The 27,801-nt window shown below is 46.1% G+C and overlaps 2 protein-coding genes across 3 annotated transcripts in view; both read left to right on the top strand.

Moving 5' to 3' along the window:
- The window catches only part of LTBP2 (latent transforming growth factor beta binding protein 2), a 137,836-nt gene that overhangs the window by 30,817 nt on the left and 79,218 nt on the right, over positions 1-27,801 (top strand). The window lies entirely within an intron of this gene.
- Positions 17,581-27,801, top strand: part of ABCD4 (ATP binding cassette subfamily D member 4) — a 352,667-nt gene continuing 342,446 nt past the window's right edge. Inside the window, exon 1 of one of the 2 annotated variants that reach the window (XR_015950562.1) lies at positions 17,581-20,057. Coding sequence is in view for 1 of the 2 variants with exons in the window: in XM_088672153.1 (XP_088528279.1) it covers positions 18,789-20,057 (1,269 nt within the window). In the remaining variant the exon portion in view is untranslated. The remainder of the gene's footprint in view (positions 20,058-27,801) is intronic. The other variant, XM_088672153.1, reaches the window with a different exon arrangement.

Here is a 27,801-nt window from a genome sequence, read left to right as displayed (position 1 = left end):
AGGCTCTAAGTATTGGCAGTGGGCCTCCTGCGAGGATGTTGGCCTTCCCAGGTTCTGGGTGCTGCTGATCATGTTGATTGTGCTCATGCTCTCCTATACACTGAGGCTTTGTACACACCATACATTTACCCCCCCCCCCCCGAAAAGAACCCTGGAAGCAGGAAAGTACCTTTCATGAATGTGTGGACTATTTTTAAATTGTTTTAATTGCTTATTAGTATCAGGGGACTCATTCAGGGTCTACAGCTTTTTTCTTTGCTTTGGTTTGCGCTTAGCACACATGCGCGCGCGCACACACACACACACGGGTGGTCTTTACCACAGCCATCTATCCTGTTAAATAATGGTGGAAATGAATTTGGCTTCTGTGGTTTTGGAGAACATTTCAAAGAGACACAGTATAGTCTTAGGCTGCCTCTCAGGCTATCCAAACTTTGAAATACCCTCTGTTCCCCAGGGAGACTGAAGTAGGTTTATGCTTGCTTTCCTAACCACTTACTGCCTTAACTGGCCAGGATTGAGGTGAGATCTTAAACAAGGTGCTACATTGGTGGCCTTCACTGTAGGTCTCCGCAAAAAAAGTACTTTTTCCTCCTTCAAATATGATATATCAACAAATGACGAGGCTTCCTGAAATATACTCGGAGTCAAGAGTGAATTTCATGCTCTTTATTCAGCTCATAGTCATCAAGGAGGAGAAGAGAAGACGAATGGCTCTTTTCCCAAAACCATCTGCTTATATACATTATTTACACAATGGGCCTTGCGTGATTGGCTACTTCAGGGCTACACCTGTGGGCCAATTATATTGTGGATTGACTTCTGCCTGCAGCCTGATTGGCTGCTCCTACAGGCCAATCAGGTAGCAGATTCACTTCTGCCAGCCGCCTGATTGGCTGCTCCAGCAGGCCAATCAGGTTGCGGATTCACTTCCACCTGGAGTTGGATTGGGTAGCTCCCGCTGATTCTGAATCCTATTGTTCTAGGATTCAGCTCAGTACATAACACCCCTCCCCTCTAAGTTCCAGTCCTGCCCGGGAAGTTGCATTCGTAGTCCCCAAGGTCTGCTGGCCGCCTCCGTGTGCGTTGTGGCCTGGGGTGTTCCTTGGTCAGGGGTTCTGGTTCTGGCTCGTGTTCCGAGGCTGCTGGCTGTGCCGGGGCTGTCTGGTCTGGCGCCACTGAACCACTAGGTTGTAGCTCTGGTTCCGGTGTCCTTCCAGCCTCGGGGCGCCCCTCTGTGCCTACTGCTTCTGCTTCCTCTGCCCACCCCTCTCGCTCTACAGGCCTCACTGCCCTGCTGTCCCCTTGGGACCCCTCTGTCCCGCTCTCCTCCCGGGTTCCTCCTGGGAATCGTCGCCGTAGCTGGTCGCAGTGGCGGCGCCAACATTGCCCCCCTTCCGTTAGTACCTCGTACGACACGGGACCGGTCACCTTGGTGACTGTGGCGGGTACCCATGCTGGGCCTGCCCCAAAATTCTTTGCATACACTGGGTCCTGGGCCACAAATGTCCGGGGGTTCCTGCCTTTCCCCACCACTACCTCATCCTGAGCTCTGTCGGGGTGAAGTCGGTCCAGTCTAGTTGCAAGGCGCCGGCCCATTAGTAATTCAGCTGGGCTCCGGCCCGTCGTTGTGCTTGGGGTGCTGTGCTGTGCTAGAAGAAATGCGGCAAGGCGGTATTCCCAGTCCCCTTGTGTCATGCGGCGGAGGCTGTCCTTGGTGGTCCGCACCATGCGCTCCGCTTGGCCATTGGTGGCAGGGTGGAATGGTGCTGAGCGGATGTGGCGGATGGCGTTCTGCGCTGTGAAGGTCTGGAACTCCTCTGACGTGAATGCGGTTCCATTGTCCGAGACGAGGGTGTCAGGGAGCCCGTGGGTCGCAAACAGCTTACGTAGTACCCGGATGGCTGCCGCCGTAGAAGTGGATGGTACCAGTGCGACCTCCAGCCATTTGGTGTAGGAATCCACCACTATGAAGAATGTTTTTCCCTGGAAGGGGCCAGCGAAGTCCACGTGCAAGCGTGACCATGGATGTCGGGTGGACTCCCAGGGCTGGACTGGGGCCCTTGGGGGATCCGGGCGGGATTCTTGGCAGGTCTGGCAGTGTTGGACCCAGGCCTCTATCTCTCTGTCAATCCCCGGCCACCACACATAACTCCTGGCAAGGGCCTTCATCCTCACTACCCCTGGGTGTGTCTCGTGTAGGGCTGTGAGGACCCTTTTGCGGAGGGGCTGGGGAACAACAACCCTGCTTCCCCATAACAGGCACCCCTTGTGGGCCGACAGTTCATGTTTGCGGTTTGTGTAGCCAGCGAATTCTGGCCCGGGGCTGCTGCTGGGCCATCCTCGCCACACCCAGTCCAGGACCCGGGAGATGACCCTATCTTTTGTGGAATGGTGCGCAACTTCTTGTGCCTGAATGGGTCGGTCGGGAAGCAGCTCCAGGGTCATAACCTCTTGCGCAGGCGCTGGGTCGGGGCCTGTTTCTGGTAGTGGTAGCCTGCTGAGGGCGTCTGCGTGGCCCATCGCCTTCCCAGGGCGGTGGATTAGTGCATACTGGTAGCCGGCAAGGAAAATTGACCACCTGAGGACACGTGGAGACAACACTTGGGGGGTCTGCTTCTCAGGGGCAAACAGGCCAAGCAACGGCTTGTGGTCAGTCACTATGGTAAAGGGCCGCCCGTACAAGAAATCATGGAATTTTTTTACGCCCTTCACGATTGCCAGACCCTCCTTGTCAATCTGTGAGTAGTTTCGTTCGGCTGCAGCAAGCGTCTGGGAGAAGTATGCCACCGGCACCTCTCTTCCATCCGGGAGTTGGTGTCCCAGGACAGCGCCGATGCCATAGGGAGAGGCGTCGCATGCCAGCACCACTGGCAGCCTCTCGTCGAAGTGTGCCAAGACCGAGTTCGAGACGAGCAAGTCCTTGACTGCCTGGAATGCGGCCCTTTGTCGCTGGCCCCACACCCAAGGGGCCCTTTTATCTAGGAGTCTGTGTAGGGGCTCCGCTACCGCTGCCTTATGGGGAAGGAAGGCATGGTAAAAGTTCAATAGTCCCAAGAATGACTGAAGTTCGGGCTTGCTCTTGGGCGCTGGGGCCTCACAAATGGCCCGTACCTTGTCACCGGTTGGATGGACCCCTTCTGCGTCCACCTTAAATCCCAGAAAGTCCACCTGCGGCACTCCCAGTAAACACTTTTCCCGCTTCACCTTGAGGCCCGCCGTCTGGAAACGGTGCAGGACGGAGCGGAGGCGGTCCTCAAATTCCTCTGGTGTGGGCCCGGCGATCAGTACATCATCAAAGAAGGGGGTGACACCAGGAATCCCTTTAAGGAGAGAGTCCATTAGATTCTGGAATATGCCTGGTGCCACGCTAACGCCAAATTGCAGCCGCTTTACTCTGAATGCCCCTCTGTGCGTCACAATCGTCTGAGCCTCTGCTGTGGCTTCGTCCACAGGCAACTGTTGATACGCTTGGGCCAAGTCCAGTTTGCCAAAGATTTTTGACCCAGCCAGGGTGGCGAGGACATGGCTGACCACTGGCACTGGGTATGCATGGGCCGTGAGAGCCTTGTTTATGGTGCATTTGTAGTCTGCACAGATGCGGACCGAACCGTTAGGCTTGACGGGTGTGACAATTGGAGTTTCCCAGGGGGCGTTGGGCACCGGCTCCAGCACTCCTTGCTCCACGAGCCGGTCCAATTCCTCGTCTATGCGGGGTTTCAGGGCAAACGGGACCCAGCGGGCCTTGTGCCTGATGGGTCGTACAGCGGGGTCTAGCTGTAGGGCAATGGGGGGTCCTGTATATCGTCCCAATGCCCCATCGAAAACCCCTGGAAACTCTTTGCATATGGCGTCCACGTCCACTTGTAAGCTAGTGCGGTTCACCCCGGTAACGGCTAGCCCCAGAGGTCCAAACCATGCCAGTCCCAGTAAGCTAACGTAGGGGCCCTTAACTACCAGCAAGTCCAATTGTTGCTTTCGCCCTCGATATTGCACCCTGAAGGTCCCCACCCCCATAGTAGGGACCTTACGTTTCTGGAAGTCCCGGAGGGTGAATGGGGCCGGCCTTAGTTTGGGACCCCCATTAGGGCACAGTTCCCTTAATGTTCGGGCCGAGATTATGGATAGAGTTGAACCCGTGTCCAGCTCCATGCGGCATGGGGCTCCCTCTATCTGTACCTCTATATAAATTTTCTCTGTGCTGGGATGGGGCAACTGGAATACCTGGTAGTCCGTGATCTCCGTCGAGTTGCCTTGGTGCATGGTGCCGTGTGACCTGGGGCTCCTGGGTCGGTCATCTGATGCTTGTCGACGGGTGAGTCGAGCCCGACACACCCGGGCGATGTGTCCCAATTTTCTGCACTGCCTGCACTCTGCGTTGCGGAAACGACAGGTCCTCCTCTCGTGGTTCTCCCCGCAGCTTGCACAGTTCCCTCCTTCTCGTCGAGGCTGCTGTGGTGTGTGTGCTGCTTGAGTGCGCCGCTGTACTCGGTGTACTTCCTCCCTGTCAGATTCTGATTCGTCGGTGAGGTCTTCGTGGTAGACCCTCGGTTGGGATGGCGGGGCCGGTCGTGCCTCTTGCGTTGACCTCTCGGCGGCTTCGGTTGCCAGGGCTTCCTCCAGAGCAATCTGGAACGTGAGGTCTTTTTTGGTGTAGAGGCGTCGTTGCAACATCTCGTCCCTCAGGCCACCGACGAGGCGGTCACGAAGCATGTTCTCCAATTCTGAGAAGTTGCATAACCGGGCGGCTTGGCGGAGGGAGGTCACAAACCCAGTTATGGTTTCCCCCGGGGCTTGCCGCTTTGCGTAGAAGGCATTTCGGCAAGCTACCACCGAGGGCTGTGGTGAGAAGTGCTCCTTCAGCCGTTCCATTATTGTTTTGTAAGAGACGGTAGCGACATCTCTAGGTGCAAGGAGAGCCCGGGCGATTTCAAACGTCTCCTCTCCACAGACGCTGAAGAATGTCGCCCTCTTCATGGCATCGTTGGTGACTTCTTTCGCTTGCAGGAGGAAGTTGAAACGGGCGGCGTACCCTTCCCAGTCTCCTGATGCTGGTTTGAATGGCGAGAAGCTGCTGTCGGTTGCCATTCTGGGTTCCTTGGGTCCTGGAGCTGAAGCCTGGATGCACGGTGCGATGCAGCGGTGCACCAGGTGGCGGTGCTGCGGTGCAGTGCGTGGTGGCGGTCAGCTCAGCAGGATCCCACCTTCGTCGCCAGTGAAATATACTCGGAGTCAAGAGTGAATTTCATGCTCTTTATTCAGCTCATAGTCATCAAGGAGGAGAAGAGAAGACGAATGGCTCTTTTCCCAAAACCATCTGCTTATATACATTATTTACACAATGGGCCTTGCGTGATTGGCTACTTCAGGGCTACACCTGTGGGCCAATTATATTGTGGATTGACTTCTGCCTGCAGCCTGATTGGCTGCTCCTACAGGCCAATCAGGTAGCAGATTCACTTCTGCCAGCCGCCTGATTGGCTGCTCCAGCAGGCCAATCAGGTTGCGGATTCACTTCCACCTGGAGTTGGATTGGGTAGCTCCCGCTGATTCTGAATCCTATTGTTCTAGGATTCAGCTCAGTACATAACACTTCCCAAGTGTATCTCTCCAATATGTTGCAGAAGCTTTTGCTTTCATCTTTATGCTGAGTTTTTGGTCCTATTGTGGCCTCTGGAAAGATCTTCTTCATCTGTTCCAGAGAGGTTTTCAACTGAACATCCTGGCATCTAAGAAGCAGTGAGTGCCCATTTGCTGTCTCTCTGCTTTGTTGGAAAACTTCACCTGTTAGCTTAAGCAACTCACATGTTTAAGAGAGAAACTTCACTCATCAGAGTCCATGTAATTGGCACTCCCAAAATCTTGCACTGGTGCTACTAGGTTTGTCTGTTGGTTATTCCTTCTGATGCGATGAACCCTTAACTGTGCTTCTGTTGATAACTGGCACCAGCTGGAGAATAGAACCCCTTTGCAAATGCCAAGGAGAGATGGCAGCTAACTTTCTGTTGAGCATTTTTGAGAAAGTTGGGACCCAACCAGTTTCTAATGCTGCAGCTGATAGATTAACTTCATTTTCACACTGTGCCTTGCTTTTAAAAGTCTTTGGTAGGTAGTTTTAATAACCCAATAATACATGATTTGCTGCTGCTATGAACATTTGCATTGCCTCTCCACTGTAAATGTATCCTGGTGCCCTGTAAATTTAAAGTGACAATGTCTGTAGTTAAATAAAAAAAATTCCTTCAGTAGCACCTTAAAGACCAACTAAGTTTTTATTTTGGTATGAGCTTTCGTGTGCATGCACACTTCTTCAGATACATTATCATTATTACATTATCTTAAACTTTAGGTTTTAAACAACCACCACCACCACAACAACAACCACTAAAATGAGCCCTTCATATGTTTATGAAGATTTCACACCAAATAACTAATGCTATTGACAATCAAAAGAGATTTCCTTAGTTTTGGAGCTTACTGGGAATACCGATATGAATGGAAACCAAATTTGCATTGGTGCACACTAATGTTTTTCCCAGAAGCAACTGTTCAGTCAACATGATTATGCCCATGCATGTTTTCTTTCTGATATAGAATAGTGTTCATTATCCACTTTCTTGCCTCTTATTTCAGCAATACACAATTTTGATAAAGCAGCCAAGACGTTCTTTGGTCCTCACAACCATCAGAGAGTGGATATCGTATGATACTCTCTGTTGTTGTTTTTCCTTTTTCCTTTCCTTTTTCTAAAGTGAGCAAAAAACAAACAAAACAACAACAACACTAATGCCAGTCAAAGTTAAATTATATAAATAGCAGTTCTACTTAGAACAATGAGAAACTCCTAACTCTCAGTCCATCTTTTGACAGAGTTTCAAATACCTTTGGCAAGCACTTCTGGAAACTTAAAATACGAGAACTCTCCAAGAAAAGTGTTAATGTCTTTTGTTCCCGCATGAAAATACTATTTCTAAATCACAGTGCACGCAGCATCAGTACTGTATTTTGAAAGAGTTGTTCTGGATACTATTCTTAAACATAATTCTTTTTGAAAAGTTTACTTAGTGGGGAGAGGGATTTGTATGCGCTTCACAAATCATCTCCTGGGGGAGAAGGAACAGATTTTGTGTCAGTAAGACAAACTGATATTTTATACCTTTCCTTAAACACAAATGTTAGAAAGTGTGTGCCTGGTAGGATGTAGATACAGCTTATATATGGTATGAGAGAATATATATCAAATCCATGTTTCAGCCTGGAAACTTCTTGTTTTGGAACAGCCATATGATTTCTGGGGCAACCAAATTCAAGGTCTCAGCTTTGTTTGCAGCCAAATGTTATCTTACACAATAGTGATTTTTCCAATGTAATATGCAACATTTGTTTCTAATAGAATGACTGCTGTCAATCATTCTGTTCAGCCTTCCCCAATGCTGATGTTTTAGGACCTCGTTCCCCATAATCCCTAGCCGGCATGGGCACTGTTAAGGGATTATGGGAGATGTAGTCCGACAACCTCTGAAGGAAGGTTCAGAGGTATGGTATGAGATAGGAATGGTATGATAAGAGTCTTTGTAGGTAAGAGTCAACAGCACTGGTTAAATTAAACTGGTTGCCCAGCTACTGTTCTATTGCACAATATGTAAAAGAAAATGCTATCCATAATAAACCATATTCATACATTTTAAAAGAAATGGATTTTGCTGTTGCACATGTATACATTATCAGTCTTATTTTATTGGAAGCAAAGGGCAGGGAAAGAAGAGATGAAGAATGGAAGTAATTTCCCAAGCAAAGAAGTGATCCTGACCTTGATCCACCCTGCTACTAAGCATTGAAGATGGAGGCTGAAGTGATGAGAGTGAAGAGAGAGTTCTTCTTCCATCCTTCTCCATCCATCACTGAGGCCACTGCCATGGGCAGAGCATGGAGTGGGACCAGGTCTGCTTTTTTCCAAATGTTCCTGACCCAGCCATGGCCTTTAAGCCATGAGAAAGAGATCAACACTACTTCACCACCTCCTTCAAAGTTAAAAAATGGCACCAGACAATTGCCTGCTGAATTTGGTTCCTGGTGGCGCTGTGGGTTAAACCACAGAGCCTGGGACTTGCAGATCAGAAGGTCGGCGGTTCAAATCCCCACGATGGGGTGAGTTCCTGTTGCTCAGTCCCAGCTCCTGCCTACCTAGCAGTTCGAAAGCACGTCAAAGTGCAAGTAGATAAATAGGTACCGCTACAGTGGGAAGGTAAACAGCGTTTCCGTGTGCTGCTTTGGTTTGCCAGAAGCGGCTTTGTCATGCTGGCCACATGACCCGGAAGCTGTACGCCGGCTCCCTCGGCCAATAACGTGAGATGAGCACTGCAATCCCAGAGTCGGTCACGACTGGACCTAATGGTCAGGGGTCCCTTTACCTTTACCTTATTAAAACCTTATGCATTCTCCAGAGTGACCATGCTATGTGAATACAGGAAGGGGCTCAAAAATGCTTTTCAGACTCCCCCGTAAAAATGGCCTATAAAGTGAACAAGGACAGAGATGAGATACTGCTCAGACATTGTCTCTAATCCCTTTGCTAATGAGCAACTGGGAGGATGTAGTTGGGCAGAAGCACCAGGAGGCTTACTCCCTGTATTCTTGCAATGCCAAAGGTTTGTGGAGAGAACACAATGTAACTTAGCAGAACAGCCCTAATGGGTTCACAAAGCAGGAAAGGGGTCAATAGCACATTAGAGGAAATAAGGGGGAACCTAATTAGAGTAGAACATATCCAAAGGCCACCCCCACTTTAAGAAATTCTCCCCTGGTGATTGTCATTTTAAATTAGCATGCTTGCAGTTGCTCTAATGCCATAGAATGTTTCGGATTCTCTGGAGAATTACCAGTGTTCTTGTCTTTCACATGCAAAAAAGTTCCTTCCCGGTTATGCCAAGGATCAAAATCTGTTTTCTGTTTTGTTTTGTTTTGTTATTTTGTTATTCAGGGAAGCCTCCCTTGTGCTCTTTCTATTGTTAAAAGAGGAAAGAAGGTTACTTTTCTGACTAGCTATATATGTATGTATGAATGCATAAAAATAGTTGAGTTTCAGTTTTGGCACACTGCAGTAGGCCCAAAACTTATTTACTTACATGATCGCCACTCGCGTACTTTATTGAAAAATAAATAAATACTGCAAGCAAGCAAGCGAACAAACAAACAAATAGAAAGAAGGTAAGAGAGCGGGAGAAACAAAAAGAAGGGGCCATGTGAGATTTCACGAGAGTCTCCAGAGCCCAGAAAGCAAGGTACAGTATAGAGTTTTAAAAGCTCTTTTGTGCTGGGTTTTGGGTTTTGTATTATTATTATTATTATTATTATTATTATTATTATTATTATTATTATTATTAAATTTTCCATACCACCCTTCAGCTGAGGGTCACAGTGTGGTTTGAAATATAAAAAACATGAAAATACATAGCATAGTAACAAACAATATCCCCCACCCCCGTTTAAAAGGCCAGATATTGTTTAATTAGCCAAAAGCCTGAGAGAAGAGGAATGTTTTTGCCTGGCATGTTATGTGGTCACATAACTCTTTTCTGCCATAGAAATAGTTTTAAAGCCCTCCACCTTGCTTACGGGGCTCTGGGAAAGCTGTGGAGTGTCCCAGGGCCCTCACATGACTTTCCCAGAACATTATTATTATTATTATTATTATTATTATTATTATTATTATTATTATTTTATTTATACCCCACCCATCTGGCTGGGTTTCCCACACTACTCTGGGCAGCTTCCAACAAGTAACAAAATATATTAAAATATCACAGATTAAAAACTTCCCTAAACACGGCTGCCTTTAGGTGTTTTCTAAATGTCAGATAGTTTTTTATCTCCTTGACCTCCGATGGAAGGGCGTTCCACAGGGCGGGCGCCACTACTAAGAAGGCCCTCTCCCTGGTTCCCTGTAGCTTTGCTTCTTGCAGTGAGGGAACCACCAGAAGGCCCTCGGCGCTGGATCTCAGTGTCCGGGCTGAACAATGGGGGTGGAGACGCTCCTTCAGGTATACCGGACCGAGGCCATTTAGGGCTTTAAAGGTCAGCACCAACACTTTGAATTGGAAATGTACTGGGAGCCAATGTAGGTCTCTTAGGACCAGTGTTATGTGGTCTCAGCGGCCGCTCCCAGTCACCAGTCTAGCTGCTGCATTCTGGATTAATTGCAGTTTCCGGGTCACCTTCAAAGGTAGCCCCACGTAGAGCGCATTGCAGTAGTCCAAGCGGGAGATAACTAGAGCATGCACCACTCTGGCGAGACAGTCTGCGGGCAGGTAGGGTCTCAGCCTGCGTACCAGATGGAGCTGGTAGACAGCCGCGCTGGACACAGAATTAACCTGTGCCTCCATGGACAGCTGTGAGTCCAAAATGACTCCCAGGCTGCGCACCTGGTCCTTCAAGGGCACAGTTATCCCATTCAGGACCAGGGAGTCCCTCACACCCACCCGCCCCCTGTCCCCCCAAAACAGTACTTCTGTCTTGTCAGGATTCAACCTCAGTCTGTTAGCCGCCATCCATCCAACATGGTAAGCAATGCAGAGGGCTTAAAATCTATTTCAGTTGCAGGAAAACCTAGCACGGAAAGAGCTTTTTAAGCCCTTTACCTTGTTTACTAACTTGTAGGAAGGTTGCATGAGTCTCAGGAGTCCCAGGAAGGCCCTATGAGACTCCAAAGGTTTTCCTTGTTTAATGTGCAGCTTTGGACAGGTAGGGATTGTCACATGGGTGTGGGGCGGTTCGGGGTGTGTGTGTCTTCCTGACTTTACACAATTTTGCCTTTGTGCACAGACCACCAGAATGTAACCCCCACATAAGTTTTGGGCCTACTGTATAAAGGTTGGACCTGAATGGAATCAAACTGTAGTTTGCTGCTATGTTGAAAATGCAACTACAGTATAGGGACCTGGGCTGGATCTAGACAAGTCCAAACAGCGTTTCAGGAAACCCGTTGTAAACTTTATTATGGGAAATCACGTTGGTGAAAGATGGGACGCTACAGTGCCATATGGTGTCACAGTGTTCTAACGCATATAAACTGGTTTTTCTTTACTAATGTATGATAGCTGAGCCCCTGGTGTTGTGCTATTCAAAATCTCAACATCTGTAGCCTAGCTGAAAATACTTTGCCAATCTAAGCTTCTTAGGCACACAAGTAGCCAGCACTAACTTGAGATATCATTTGCTAGCCTCTTTATTGGATGAATTCCAGGGGCGTAGCCCGGATGAAAATCAGGGGGGGGCAAGGGGCGGGGAGCAAGGGGCGGGGCCAAGGGGCGGGGGCGGGGCCACATCGGAGCAGCCCGAAATCGGGCTGCTCTGACTCCCTCCTCCCCCTCCGCGATCGGAAGGGACGAGGGGGAGCCAGGATCAGCCCGAAATCGGGCTGCTCCGACTCCCTCCTCCCCCTCCACGATCGGAAGGGATGAGGGGGAGCCAGGATCAGCCCGAAATCGGGCTGCTCCGACTCCCTCCTCTCCCTCCGCGATAGGAAGGGACGAGGGGGAGCCAGGATCAGCCCGAAATCGGGCTGCTCCGACTCCCTCCTCCCCCTCCGCGATAGGAAGGGACGAGGGGGAGCCAGGATCAGCCCGAAATCGGGCTGCTCCGACTCCCTCCTCCCCCTCCACGATCAGAAGGGACGAGGGGGAGCCAGGATCAGCCCGAAATCGGGCTGCTCCGACTCCCTCCTCCCCCTCCGCGATAGGAAGGGACGAGGGGGAGCCAGGATCAGCCCGAAATCGGGCTGCTCCGACTCCCTCCTCCCCCTCCACGATCGGAAGGGACGAGGGGGAGCCAGGATCAGCCCGAAATCGGGCTGCTCCGATCCCCTCCTCCCCCTCTGCAATCGCTGGGGCAGGTGGAGGGAAAGCCCCAGAGCCGCGCAAAGCGGTTGCCTGGCTTTCCCTCCGCCCGCCCCACAGCCAGCCGGCTAGAAGGGACGTCTCCCTGCTCCCTTGCTGGCTGTGGGGCGGAGGGAGGGAAAGCCAGCCAAACGCTTTGCGCGGCTCTGGTGCTTTCCCGCCGCCCGCCCCACAGCCAGCCAGGGAGAAGGGAGACGGCACCGGGCGGGCAGTGGGGCAGGCTGGCCAGTGGCCCTGCTTCTGGGGGGGGGCAATTGCCCCCTCCTGCCCCCCCTGCCTACGCCCATGATGAATTCTCTGGAAAGATCAGCATGTAATCCATAGACAGTATATATGGTTTTGCACCATCTTTGGCTGCATTATGCATGCATATTAAAAACGTATTTTCTGTATCCAGAGCCTACAGGCCAAAGACAAATTAATATATTTCACTGAATATACTCCAGTTGTTCAGGTACTGACTCAGAACACTGCGTCCATACTGCCTCATTCACACACATGTGGTGTGTGTGCATCTAACTTACACACCATCCATTCATGATCTTCCAATGTTTTCCCAGTATCTCGTCCATCTTTTTTTACAACTAAAGAAAATCTGACTCTTTTAAACAGCTGGAAGAGAAGGGCAACCAAACATTGATTGGAGAACTGCATCACAAATTTCGGATATGGTTTACATATTGTTTGGGAAAGTGCAGGTTTGATAGATTTGGCTTTTTGTCTGTACTGAACTGCATTTCTCTTTCATCTGTACTTACAGGTGTTCCTTACATACTATGGCAGCTGCCTGCCTGCCATCTGAGGGGTCAACACTTTGGTCTATTAATTCCACAGCCATCCAGTTAGCATAACAACAAAAAATCATATAGGCATAGTATGATTACCATTTACTCTGGCTTCAGTGTGCTCCCACTGCTGATGTTTGAAGCTGAGCCACAGTTCATACCCATCTTCTTGAGATATGCTGTTGTTTGATGGACTTTCCCTCAAACTACCTTCCATACAATCTGAAAACATAAGCCACATTCACTACAGAGTTAAGCTGAGGTGTGTACATTTGAGACAGCCATTACACATGTGCGGATGACAGCTTCGTGAAGAAGCGTTCAGGAGGGTTGCTGGTGTGGGGAAACAACACATAATGCACGCCAAGTGAGGACATCTTTGCTCCCTTATGGTGGTGTACAGCAATGTGGAAATGGACTTGAAACACAATGGGGAAAAGCAACCTTGATGATTTTTAAACTGCTAATGTGTGCAAAGACTAAGGATCTCAACAAATACACAGGGCAACTGGTGGCTCTTGGGTGTGTGTGTGTGAGTTTTGTGCGGTGCTGTTGCTGGGGACCCAATCCTCCCTGTGGAGTACATTTGAAAGAGCTCTAGATACTGATGAAATTTGTATAGCTAGTTGCTAAATGCTAAGTTATTTGGCACCTCCCAAGTAGATAAAAATACAGGAAACCATCCCTATCTCTTATCCCCGTTTTTAAGCCTACAAAAAAACCCTGAATGTATTAAGCACGGAGGGAATTACTGGCAGAAAGCTAAATCATGCAGATGATATCTGCTTTTAATTCTGTGCTCATTTCTATTTTTGTAGAAGCAAATTCCATGGTTGAAAATCCAGCTTCCATGAAAGTGCCATCATCTATATTTCATAGTGTCCACTGACATTTTGAGTCAGAGCCATTTTCTTCATTATGCAGGATGAGATCGTAGATTGAAGTGGTACAATCCAGAATTCTAGCACTGCAGATCTGTTTTTGTTTCCCTGCATGTTGTAGATGATCCTATGAAAAGTTTAGTATAACCCTTTCCCTGGTGTGCTAGTTTACTACATCAGTGAAGACTAGAAAATGTTAATGTGGTAATATGGTCTCCCACAGTTTTAAGTGGCGCAGCTGAGATTAGAATTCTGCCACCTTATTCTGTGTAATGCGAAGAATGGTTCTAGAATACTGCTACGATACGAGGTTGCATTTTCTCTTGTTGAATTTTCTACAAAGTGGTGGGTTTTGCACATTTTCCCATTCTGAGGTGGATCTAGTGATTGTGAATGCATGGATGCTGGTGTCCAAGCCTGCGTGAGCTGGGGAACCTGTGGCCTTCTAGATGTGGTTGGACCGCAAATCCCATCACCTGTGACCATTGGCCATGCTGCCTGGAAGGGATTAGAGTCCAACAACATACAGGGGACGACATCCCTGCTGTACTGTGAATGAAGTTGGCTGCTATCACATGCTCAGTCACAACAGAGTGCTGTGTGCAGAATGCTTAATTTGGGATCTTCCAGTGTTAACTACTTATTTCTGCTCCATATCGTCATAGCAGTAACCACAGTAAAGCCTTAGAGAAACAAATCTACAAAAAAGACAATAATCTGATGGCAGATACTTTGTGGGCAGGCAGTGATGTTTTCTTTGAAGCACTTTCCCCTTCTATCTTCCCTTTGTTTAATTTGAGAAGGAATATAAAAACTCTGAGAGACAAGCCCATCCATATGTTTAAGGTAACAAAGCTGAAAATTAGTTATGGAGTACTGCTGCTTTGAATTATGTTGCTTCATCCATTTCACCTAATAAATTCTTTTTTGGAGTTAATCGCTTTAAGAGACTAGTAAGTAGAATGTTAGTTTTGCTCTATGGCAGGCAGAGGAGGAGGATGGGCTGGAAAGCTCATGAAAGAATGGATGGGAGGCAGAAGAGCTGTGTTTTTTCTTTTCTTTTTTTGCTGCTATGGAAGTTTTTAAAGGGATTTGTATGATACTCAGGCTGGCACAGTTGACAATTCTAGAAAAAAAGGTCTGAATAATTCCAAGACATTGCCATTGATTTCTATACTACTTTTGATGGTTGAATGGGAGTATTTATTAACTTATACAACTGAGTATCATTGTTACGACATGAAATTGGATGCCTTTCCAAAGTCAAACAAATATTATTTATAAAAGAGGTCAGCTACCAAGGAAAGTAGGTATTTTTGGCTATCCCACTCCTGTCTGAGAGGGAGAGTGATGAGAGAAGTGTCTGGTGCACTAGAAACAGTTCCCAGCTACTATTATTGCAAGTGAGAAGAGAAGGGGGAACATTGGGTTTGTGTAGCAGAGGAGTTGAATGTGTTAAGAGGCCTCTTCTGTTGGGAAGCCTTCTAGACTTGTGTGTTGTGGTTACTGGCTTGCCCTCTCTGAGTAGCGAAGTGAGACAAATTCACGTTGGTCGTCTTGTGTAATGTAGAGAGATAAGCCGTTTTCTACATTGTCCCACGTTCCAAATTAAATCTTAACAGCTACCTTGTATTTCACATTGTTTGTGAGCTGTGTGATTTGAGAAACCCCAGTGCTGCTATTGAAAGCACATGCACTATGACACAAAGAATGACCCATCCACATTCTGCCTAGACATTTCATGATTGAAGAGGGAAAGCTGCTAGGTTGTGGCTAGTTTGGGACTTCCCAAGCCTAGCTACTTATTTTTGTCCCTGTAGGCTTGGTTGTCTGTGTGGTGTCCATTCTTCTCTAGTGATTCAGTGGAAAATTACATAAGAGGAGGAAGTGAATCACTGACTTATGGTTTAAATGGCTTTAAACAAGGAGGGCTGCTGGCCAATAGGGAAGGTGGGTGGATGGGGCAGAAACTGAAAAGGGATTTTTAAGATGAAACAAAATGGGCTGGTTATTAGGATATAACCGTGATTTAGTTCTTCATTTGGAAGTTGCTCACACACCCATTAGACTAACAATGTCTGAATGGAATTGCCAGCACTTTAATAGTGTACATTTGTGAAAAAGCAATTCCTTGTAGCCCTTGACTTTGATGGTCAACAGTACCTCGAAAAGCTGAGGTAATAAGTTGTGGAAGACTTTGTGGAAAGCATGAGGTAGCAACTTAATAACATTTCAGCACCCACTAGTTGAAGACCATGACAAAACCCTACAATCAATAAAAAATATGTAACAAATTCTCTGCTTAAACCAACAGAACCATGCAGTGAGAGAATTGGGGAGCCACCAGAACCATATACAGCATATTTCAAATTATACCTCCAAACATTCCTTAAAAATTTACTGCTATTCCTTTTTCATAGTCTTTCTTGCTGCCAGCTCAAAAAGGGTCGCTTTATGAGTCACTGAGGCATTTGAGTCACTCAGCAGCCACAAAACCCTCCTAAGCAAGGAGAGACTGTTTCTTGAACAAACAGGATTTAGAAAGTGTCTCCTAGATTATGTGTATAATGGGCAATGTAACGAATAATAAAAAAGTCTTCTTGCCGTTGTCCCCATATACAGATTATCTGTGTATGGAATCTTGTTATTATGCCCATCCAGCACAACTAAGGGCATTGCTCGGAAATGCATCTCAATAAAGGCAGATCTTAATGGAACAGGCAAGAGTTTAGACAAATAACTGGCTCTAAAATGCTCCATTTGTAAGAGTGGAAACCAATAAGAAAATATGGAAGATTGTAGGTCCCTTCCGGATTCTATCCAGTAGGGCTCCGTTTGTGAGGTGCCCAGTATATCCATGTTTCAATTTTATCTGGGGCAGAGGGAACTTCAATACTGCCATTGTTTTTGGGTGGGATCCAATTACATAACAACAAATTCAGGTTGTGCAGCACCCCCCCCCCCAAACTGGACTCTTTGAGATGAGGAAAGGGAAAGTGTGGGATAGCATTAACTTGATGTGCTGTTGTCTATCATCCCTGCCACCAAATTAGAATGAATGCTCAGTACAGTAGCTGGAGGAGGGTAGCCTGTTGAGTCAAGTCTCAAACCACTGGTATCTTCATATGTATAGACATATGGGAATTAGACACTGGGAGCTCCTTTTCTTCAGCAGTTATGTTTATTGAAAAGGGAAGGAACCCTAAACAGCTGTAAGGGTATCCCAGTAATTCATAATTTTTCAGTAAAATAATCAATGAGCTCCTGCTGTAGCCTCCTTTTGTTTTAACAGAACTCTAACATTCTCCACTGCAAATGTTCCTCAGGTCCCTCTACTGGGATTACAGTACTTTCAATATACTGTTGCACGCTACCCCAGTCTCCTAGTGCAAGATTCCAGAGGTTTCAGGCACTTGTGTTTCCTTTGGAATGATATATGGTTAATTTACACATATTTTCAACCTGAGCCTAGAGTGGAGGAGTTCCCAGCATTACACCTGAAGAGGGCCTTGCTTCCTCCATAGCTGCAGCCTGGATTCAAACAGAAATCAAACATCAGTCAGACTGTCTGGCTTCTTAGCCTCTCACTTTTCTTTTTGCTTCTAGCTCACATCACTTTGTTCTTCTAACTGCCTGCAAATTGAGGAAGAGGTCCCTGCCCATTTACCATCTCACACAAAGCCCCTTCCTTTGTTCCCTTTAATGGCCCGTCATGGATCAATGCCTTGTCGTAACCCCTTCATGGATCAATGCTTTGTCGTGGCGAAGGGGCTTGAATAACTCAGAGAAGCTATGAGCTATGCCATGCAGGGCCACCCAAGATGGACAGGTCATAGTGGAGAGTTTTGACTAAACGTGATCCACCTGGAGAAGGAACTGGCAAGCCACTCCAGTATCCCTGCCAAGAAAACTCCATGGACAAAGACAACAGGCATATAAAAGTTATGACGCTGGAAGATGAGCCCCTCAGGTCGGAAGGCATCCAACATGCTACTGAGGAAGAGCGGAGGACAAGTACAAGTAGATTCAGAGCTGATGAAGCGGCTGGGCCAAAGCCGAAAGGACACTCAGTTGCGGATATGCCTGGAAGCGAAAGGAAAGTCCGATGCTGTAAAGAAAAATATTGCATAGGAACCTGGAATGTAAGAACCATGAGTGGAGGTAAGCTGGATGTGGTCAAAAATGAGATGACAAGAATAAATATCGACATCCTGGGCATCAGTGAACTAAAATGGAAGGGAATGGGCGAATTCAGTTCGGGTGACTATCATATCTACTACTGTGGGCAAGAATCCTGTAGCAGAAATGGAGTGGCCCTCATAGTCAACAAAAGAGTGGCAAAAGCTGTAATGGGATGCAATCTCAAAAATGACAGAATGATCTCGATACGAATCCAAGGCAGACCTTTTAACATCACAGTAATCCAAGTTTATGCACCAACTACCGGTGCTGAAGAAAGTGAAATTGACCAATTCTATGAAGACCTACAACAACTTCTAGAAATGACACCAAAGAAGGATGTTCTTCTCATTACAGGGGATTGGAATGCTAAAGTAGGGAATCAAGAGATAAAAGGAACAACTGGCAAGTTTGGCCTTGGAGTTCAAAATGAAGCAGGGCAAAGGCTAATAGAGTTCTGTCAAGAGAACAAGCTGGTCATCACAAACACTCTCTTCCAACAACACAAGAGACGACTCTACACATGGATATCACCAAATGGGCAGCATCGAAATCAGATTGATTATATTCTCTGCAGCCAAAGATGGAGAAGCTCTATACAGTCAGCAAAAACAAGACCTGGAGCTGACTGTAACTCAGATCATCGGCTTCTTATAGCAAAATTCCAGCTTAAACTGAAGAAAGTAGGAAAAACCACTGGGCCAGTAAGATACAATCTGAATCAAATCCCTTATGAATACACAGTGGAAGTGAGGAACAGGTTTAAGGATTTAGATTTGGTGGACAGAGTGCCTGAAGAACTATGGATGGAGGCTCGTAACATTATACAGGAGGCAGCAACGAAAACCATCCCAAGGAAAAGGAAATGCAAGAAAGCAAAATGGCTATCCAACGAGGCCTTACAAATAGCGGAGGAGAGGAGGCAAGCAAAATGCAAGGGAGATAGGGAAAGATACAGGAAACTGAATGCAGATTTCCAAAAAACAGCAAGGAGAGACAAGAGGGTCTTCTTAAATGAGCAATGCAAAGAAATAGAGGAAAACAATAGAATGGGGAAAACCAGAGATCTGTTCAAGAAAATTGGAGATATGAAAGGAACATTTCGTACAAAGATTACCATAATCAAGGACAAAAGTGGTAAGGACCTAACAGAAGCAGAAGACATCAAGAAGAGGTGGCAAGAATACACAGAGGAATTATACCAGAAAGATATGGAGGTCTCATACACCCCAGGTAGTGTGGTTGCTGACCTTGAGCCAGACATCTTGGAGAGTGAAGTCAAATGGGCCTTAGAAAGCATTGCTAATAACAAGGCCAGTGGAAGTGATGATATTCCAGCTGAACTATTTAAAATTTTAAAAGATGATGCTGTTAAGGTGCTACACCCAATATGCCAGCAAGTTTGGAAAACTCAGCAATGGCCAGAGGATTGGAGAAGATCAGTCTACATCCCAATTCCAAAGAAGGGCAGTGCCAAAGAATGCTCCAACTACCGCACAATTGCGCTCATTTCACACGCTAGCAAGGTTATGCTTAAAATTCTACAAGGCAGGCTTAGGCAGTATGTGGACCGAGAACTCCCAGAAGTGCAAGCTGGATTTCGAAAGGGCAGAGGAACCAGAGACCAAATAGCAAACATGCGCTGGATTATGGAGAAAGCTAGAGAGTTCCAGAAAAACGTCTACTTCTGCTTCATTGACTATGCAAAAGCCTTTGACTGTGTCGACCACAGCAAACTATGGCAAGTTCTTAAAGAAATGGGTGTGCCTGATCACCTCATCTGTCTCCTGAGAAATCTCTATGTGGGACAAGAAGCTACAGTTAGAACTGGATATGGAACAACTGATTGGTTCAAAATTGGGAAAGGAGTACGACAAGGTTGTATATTGTCTCCCTGCTTATTTAACTTATATGCAGAATTCATCATGCGAAAGGCTGGACTAGATGAATCCCAAGCCGGAATTAAGATTGCCGGAAGAAATATCAACAACCTCAGATATGCAGATGACACAACCTTGATGGCAGAAAGCGAGGAGGAATTAAAGAACCTTTTAATGAGGGTGAAAGAGGAGAGCGCAAAATATGGTCTGAAGCTCAACATCAAAAAAACCAAGATCATGGCCACTGGTCCCATCACCTCCTGGCAAATAGAAGGGGAAGAAATGGAGGCAGTGAGAGATTTTACTTTCTTGGGCTCCTTGATCACTGCAGATGGTGACAGCAGTCACGAAATTAAAAGACGCCTGCTTCTTGGGAGAAAAGCAATGACAAACCTAGACAGCATCTTAAAAAGCAGAGACATCACTTTGCCGACAAAGGTCCGTATAGTTAAAGCTATGGTTTTCCCAGTAGTGATGTATGGAAGTGAGAGCTGGACCATAAAGAAGGCTGATCGCCGAAGAATTGATGCTTTTGAATTATGGTGCTGGAGGAGACTCTTGAGAGTCCCATGGACTGCAAGAAGATCAAACCTATCCATTCTTAAGGAAATCAGCCCTGAGTGCTCCCTGGAAGGACAGATCGTGAAGCTGAGGCTCCAATACTTTGGCCACCTCATGAGAAGAGAAGAATCCTTGGAAAAGACCCTGATGTTGGGAAAGATTGAGGGCACTAGGAGAAGGGGACGACAGAGGACAAGATGGTTGGACAGTGTTCTCGAAGCTACGAACATGAGTTTGACCAAACTGCGGGAGGCAGTGCAAGACAGGAGTGCCTGGCGTGCTATGATCCATGGGGTCCGAAGAGTCGGACACGACTAAACGACTAAACAACAACAACAATGGCCCGTCACCTAGGCTATCACTTCACCAGAAAGCTAGTGTGGCAATTCCAAGAATTAGAAAGGAGCCTAGGCATTCAGCCTACCTCCACCCTAAAACTCACAACAATACTTTCAGTACCTAGCTAGGGGGAAGCAATGAAAAATGGCTTTGGGGGGGGCATTTCCGGGGGAGCCCCTCTTGCTTCCACCTGCCAATCCATCACCGCAAGTACACCCCTGGCCCCCTGACAGAAACATGGGAAACAAAGTTTTCTTTGCAGCATCTAGGTCTACTCTGAATGGATGGTTGTGCAGAAATGTTTGTCAACACAGGTCATCTATTGCTTTCAGACTTTGCATATTTCAGCCTTCTTTTAAACACAACCCTGAATTTTTTTAAAAAAAAATCTTTTCTAAAGTGTGCTAAAATTGTTTTCTTTGGTATTTACTGGCCTCTAAGAATGGAAGGGGCTGAAATGTGCATGCATGAGCAGCAGCTGAAGCAGTAACCTCGAGAAATAAGAATGTATTGACTGCCAAAATATGCCCCATGGTTATCATAAGAACCAATTAAAATCATGCAAGTAAAAAGTGCCAGATTGTTCAGCCATATAACCCAACACTGTTCACTTATGAGTGGTTCTCCAGGGTCTCAAGAAAATTTCTCCTTAGTCCTGTTCCATGATATACTTTTAGTGGAAGATGCCAAAGATTAGATCTGGAACCTTTTGCAGACAGAGCATGCTCTTTAGTGTTAAATTATGGCTCCTTGATTCTTGAAACCTGGCAGGTGAATTCAGGTCTTCATTGCACCCCATCCCTTCCCATTCCACCCATGACCTCTCATAAGTCTACTTAAAAACTATTCAGACCTGTTACCAAAGCATACCATTTTACTTGTAAGGATTTTTGCAGGACTGTATGAAAATCATCACATTTTGTATTATTTCCTGTGCACAGTGGACGCTCCTGGAGTTCGTGCTCCATTTGGCACACAGCAGCACTTTCAGGGGCTAATGATAGGGAGCAGATGTAATAAGACCTCCAGTCACTTGTTGTAAGTGAGGCTTCCAAAGAGTCTTGCTCACAGTTCTGTGGCCTCCACCTTTGACATCAGCTTGTTTTACTAGAAACATATGAACTAGTTTCAAGGCACTGGTGGAGTAATGGAGAAGTAGAATGGAGGGCGTGGCAGAGATACTATGATGATGAGGTGTTGGGTGACCTTGGAAAGGATGAGTTCACTAGATGGGATGCCATCATTTTGTTGCTGCCTACACAATGTCTGAGTCCTTCAGACAAGTTCATTCTGATTCCTTTTGGAGGGCAGTGGCGGGTGGTACAATGAACTCTAGGAAAGAATGAAAGGGTTAGAAGAATGTGGAAAATGGATATTTGTGTTCAGTGTATAAAGTAAAAACAAACAGCTGGAGGAGATATTCCAAGAACAGTTTGTGCTTTGTAGGCCAGGACAGTCGTTTCTCAATATAACTTTGGCCTGTGTGTGAGCTTCTGGATAATGTTAACCACTGGAAAGTTACTTTGGCTAGGAAGCTTTTTGAGATCCTGATAAAGTTAATGAAAATATTTCCTTTCTTCTGCTGTGCTGATCTTGCTTTGATTCTAGGAGAGGTTCTGGATGTAATTCTCGTTATCCCTATGATGTTTTATGCTTCGTAAAATGACCATTGACCTTATCAAAAGTGCTGGGTAGTAAAAGTACACCAGTTTATCTCATGTATGGTCTGCATTGCAGCACCATCCATTGCCTAAGCATTACGGGGTAGGGAAAGACCTTACCTGGATCCAAAGGGCCTCATTCTGAGCTCCAAGTCAGTTATCATCGGGTGGGGGGGGGGAAAATTGAGCCTCATGCTGGAGGATATTTGTGCAAAGTTAGTTCTTTACATTATATCTGTGTGCCTGTATGGAATGTCCAGGTCTTGTGAGAATTGCAGAAGCCACTCAGGAGCAGCATTAGAGAACAGAACAATCAACATTCTAAACAGTGAGCTGCTGGTCAAGGACTTCCTCTGGAAAAAGACAGAGCAAGCAAGTGAGCAGTTGGGTACAACTCCAGGTCCAGGGCCTGTGCATTTGAAATCCCTTGTGGGAAAGCTGTCCCAAGAACTACCAGTATGTCCAAGACTTCTCCCTGGCATTTTCTAAATTCAGAAGAAGCCATGGGGTGGGAGAGATAAACACCATCAGGGCTATTGAGATCCCAAGAAAAGCAAGATCCAGTACAGCTGATAGGATTTACTGACTCTGGGTAAATATGCTGAGCCTCTGGTCTATAGAGTGCATAGGAAGAACTGCCACAAATGCTTTCAGCAATTCCTCACAGGAAAGGTGCTGTAATCCTCTGACTACTATGTTTCTTGTTTCTTTTTGCACCTTTTCCTATTGTATAATATCTTTGTGAGGATGGAGCAACAAGAACTGCACAGGGTTTTCCAAAAGGGATTCCAGCATAGATTTGTATAGTGATGTTAAAATAACAGCTGTTTCATTTTCAATCCCTTTCCAAATAGTACCTAGCATAGAATTGCCACTGCACAATAAATTTACATACCACCCCAAGATCTTTCCCCTGATTTATCACTTCTTCAGTCTCATTGGTGTATAGGTGGAGGTAGGATTTTTTTCCTCCAGAATTTGCAGTGCTTTACACTTATTTACACTGAGCCTCATTTGCCGCTGTTTATCCAGTTTAGAATGTGCCTTTTTAAAGGTGCTTTTAGTTACTAGGTTATTCATCTTGCTCAGTGGTAAGGCCTAGGGCAGCCTTATGCCCTCCAGATGTTTTGTACTTCAAGTCTCACCATCGCTGATCATTGGTTGTGCTGCCTGTGGCTGATGGGAGTTGTCTGAAAATCCTCATGGCACATGGTGTTGCCAGAACTGTGTTTTCTTCGAATACCCAAATATTGTGTGTGTGTGTGTGTGTGTGTGTGTGTGTGTGTGTGTGTGTGTGTGTAACTTCTTCCACTAAATACGCTGCCAGTGAGAAAACTCATATGTTTAGTAGTTCAGCCATTCCATTCTTACATGCCTATAGAGCTCTAGGGTGAACTCCATGAAATCTTAGAACATGTTTCTCTACTGTAACAATTCACTCCTGTTGTTTTGGACAGCTCAGTTCCTGGTGATGCATCCCTTTTATTGCCTTTTTACTAGTGTAAGTTTTTGTTTTTTAAAAAAGTGATTCCTGTGGTTACCACAGGAATGTTAAACAACCATCAATGAGGGATGAAGAAAGGCTGCGTGCAGCTGAATGGAAAGTGTGTGGATGAAACAGAAGCTGAAAAATTCTGAATGAAATGCTAATAGAACAGCCACTAGAATGTTCCTGCCTGGTGTTCAGAGATGGAGATAATTCTTGTACTCATAACAGTTTTATGAGAACTCCCATTTGTACCTGCCTGGGTATCAGAATGTTCATCTCAGTGACCTTATCAAACTTATCTTCATGTCGATCAGATATGTGATGATGAAGCTAATATGCTCAAAGCATCTTGGGCTTCACCAGCATTCCCATGAAGCAAAGGCAGCTGAGAAATTCTGGAGAACCCATAGTGCCATGGCTCATTTGGAGAAAAGATTGTCCTTTGTTGGGCTCAGAGCTGTGGCTGTGGCAATGCAGTTCTTCAGCTGCATGTAAAGGTAAAGGTACTCCTGACCATTAGGTCCAGTCGCAGATGACTATGGGGTTGCACACACATCTAGCTCTATATGCCGAGGGAGGCGGTGTTTGTCCGCAGACAGCTTTCAGATCACGTGGCCAGCATGACTAAGCCGCTTCTGGCGAACCAGAGCAGCGCACAGAAATGCTGTTTACCTTCCCGCCAGAGCGGTACCTATTTATCTACTTGCACTTTGACATGCTTTCGAACTCCTAGGTTGGCAGGAGCAGGGACCGAACAATGGGAGCTCACCCCGTCGTGGGGATTCGAACCACCAACCTTCTGATCGGCAAGCCCTGAACCACAGCACCACCTGTGTCCCTTTCACCTGCATGTACAAACCCATATATCAGGAGACAGTGTGCATTAAAAGATATATATTAGTGAAAATAACTTACAAAAATATGTTATGTTAAGGGAATTGCTTGTAAAGTGTGTGTATCAGGAAGAATGCTCACTAAAATGCTAGTGAATTTTCATGACGATGTTTAATTTTTTAAAAAAATGGAGGCTGGTGTGGAAATTTGGCAAACTGAACTTAAGATTGGGAAAATGAGAAAAGAAAAGAAACTGAGAATTGTAGCTCTGTGTCTCCCTAGTGGAGGCTCAAAAACCCTCCTGAACAGTGAAGGCTGCAGTAAAGAGGGCTGAAGTGGGAAGAGAGAATCGCTCTGAATCAGAAGCAGCTTTGTGTGAATGGAGCTCTGTTTTGCACCAGGTGCCTGCATCTGACTTAGGGCAATTCTCTTCCTTCTCCAAAAACTCCCTGTGCACTACCCACACTGTTCAAGATGATCCCAACTCTCCAGAGAGTCTTTCTTGGGTGGGGGGAATATGAGGATGAGATAGTCCCCCTCTGTGAACCGTCTTCAATTAGCAACTCTCAGGATCGAATCCATTGTCCTTTGTTTCAATATGTACACAAGATTCATGTTGCAAGATAAGGACCAGATTCCAAATAATAGTTAATGACTGAGCCACCAAAGTTAACATAGTGGGAATTCTTTCCAAAGCTCCCAGTATAAGAAAGAGCTGGCTCATGCTGCTCAAACCAATAGTTTGATATATTGTTGTAAATTTTAAGGTTATAGCCATCTCATTCACAAGAAGACTCCTCCGAACAAAAGATAGTGATCAACTTTTAGGAAACTGTTAATTTCTCTTTGTGTTTAGGAATTCTCACCTGGGAGGGGTGAGAGGAGGACTAGGAGAGGTGTCAAAGGTGCTCAGATTCTACCTGAGGTATTGATACCTGAGGTATTGATTACTTAGCGGTGATGTAGGAATGATGTATTTTGGGGTTGTTTCTTGGGGATGAGAAAACTGATAAAAGTGGAGGTTCTCTTTTGTTCTGGGTTCCTTGATCTCTTGTGTGAGGGGAAGGACCCTGTTGCAACAGCAAAAATAAAGGCTTTGCTTCTCAAAATTCTCTGGTTGGCCTCTGTTATATTCTCCGACCGATGGAGAACCCAATAAGGGCTCTTGTGTACCCCATAAGGGAATAAGAGCAGATTTTTGCTTATAACAATAGTTAACCCCAAATTTAGCAACAAACCTTGAATCCAAATCTTCAGGGTTTCAGGTAGGGCTTCCCCTCCCCCTCCAGCCCTGCTTCTTGGAGGTTCTTTAAGCTCTGCATCGAAACGGGGATCTCATGCATCTATGTCTGTATTGTGCAAATGCACATTGTGTATATGCTGTGGAAGTAGGAACGTGCAGGGAATCTGATACAACTTGCGGGGTTTATGTGTCTCACATAAGACCTATTTAATCTCACTGACTCACTTTAGGCTTCTTTGGAGATCTCAGTACTGACTCTGTCCTGGCTCATTTAGGATGCTGAAAAATACAGGGTGGGTCAGGGTACTTACAAACAAAGCTGTCTGGAAAGCTTGGCATTGATCCCCTGAAAGGAAAATGGGAGCCAACAGGGTGGAATGGGTTGAAAAGCCTAGGAAAGAAAGAGGTTTAGAATCTGCTGAGTTAAAACAAGCTTTGCTCTGTTGGGGTGACAACCAGCATGTGTTAAGTGGGCACTGAAGAGTGGCCTTGGGAACTGGGAGTGTATGCGTATTGTTTGTTTGACTGCTGCAAAATGCCAGGCCCCATAAATAAAATTACCCAGGGGTGGCGGTGGGGGATGCCAATTCACTCATGGGTGTTCATTCCCTGTAAAAGTTTCTTTCATGACTTTTATGGGTTGCGTGTTCTGTTTATTTTCTTGGCCAGGCTTCTTTTCTGGCTACATCTCTTTCCTTGTCAATGCCAGAGGCAGGAATGGGAATGCACTTCAGCCCTTGCAGAAGATGAGTAGGCTTTTGTGAGATCACTCACGGCTGGAGGAAGATGAGAGGCTTAGGACAACAACAGCACTTTCCTCATAAATACATTACCATCTTGCCCAGTCACAGCAGTGATAGCCCTTTGCTCAGGGCCAATTCATTTAGCATGCTGCTTGCATGACTTCTGGGGTGGGGTTTTTTTTTGAGCCCAGATAGGTTTGAGCTATGGGAAAGTTTCTTGAAGTGGTTTTGAACTGGGGATGTGCCAAAATGGTTCTGCACAGCTCAAGAGGACCCAACAGATATATATTATTGCCACACCACAAGCTTTTTGTATTCTTGTGAATGGTGGCTAGATTCAGGGCTGTTTTCCAGCCGGAACTTGCCGGAACTCAGTTCCCGCACCTGTCAGATAGGCACCATGGTCATTCTAAGAGAACAAGGGATGTGTTCATGGTGAGTTCCGGCATCTCAGTTTCTAGAAAAATAGCACTGGCTAAATTCATTCACAATGGGCTGAATTCTCTGGAGGCAGCTGTAAAAAAGTAGTCTGGAATGATCCTGGAAGCCATTTAAGCTGGTTGCTTCCACGTGTCTCAGAAAAGGTGAGAGGCTAGGCAGCTTACAATTTTGAATGATGGCTTAAAACCAAAAGATACAAGTCAAAAGAATGGTGGGGGTGAATATGAAGAAAAGAGGGAAATATGCATGTCCAGATCCTTCCTAAGTTACATAATAAAGTTGTGTAATGGCGGTGGAGGAGACAGTTCTGAGAGAACCAAATAGCAGCTGGTCCAAATGGAGCTGATGAAGAGGAGCCTCCAGGTTCATCTCTCCCTCTGATGCAGTCAGAAAAAATGCCTGGCAATGTCTAACATAGATAGAAGCTGGAGGTGTATTGCTGGAAATGCTGACATATGATATGGGCATGGCCAATGAGACTTCCTTTTTTGGACTGAAGTTGTTGTCCGTATCAGTTTTGTATTGGTGAAACCCTTGATATTTGCAGGTGTCCGTTTATTTTTTAATTATATTCCTGTAGTTTGGGGATTAATGAAAGGACAACAGAGGGGATTTCATGAACCTTTATGGTTGCCAAGAGACTTAGACTGTGTACACACTCCTGTTAACTCTACATCCAGTGCATTCCCACAGCTGGTTTGGGAAGCGGCATGCACACAATGTTTGTCAAAATCCATATCTATCCTGTCATTTCCTATTGATATGTTTTCCCCAAAACCAGCTTCAATCCCAAATGAGAATAAGAACAATTTAGCTGCATTTTAAGCTGGTAATGTGTACACAGCCTTATATTACAAGCCTGGAAGGATAA

This window comes from Zootoca vivipara, chromosome 1, assembly GCF_965207765.1.
Source record: "Zootoca vivipara chromosome 1, rZooViv2.hap1.1, whole genome shotgun sequence".
Taxonomy (NCBI): domain Eukaryota; kingdom Metazoa; phylum Chordata; class Lepidosauria; order Squamata; family Lacertidae; genus Zootoca; species Zootoca vivipara.
This window is presented reverse-complemented; position numbering and strand designations above follow the sequence as displayed.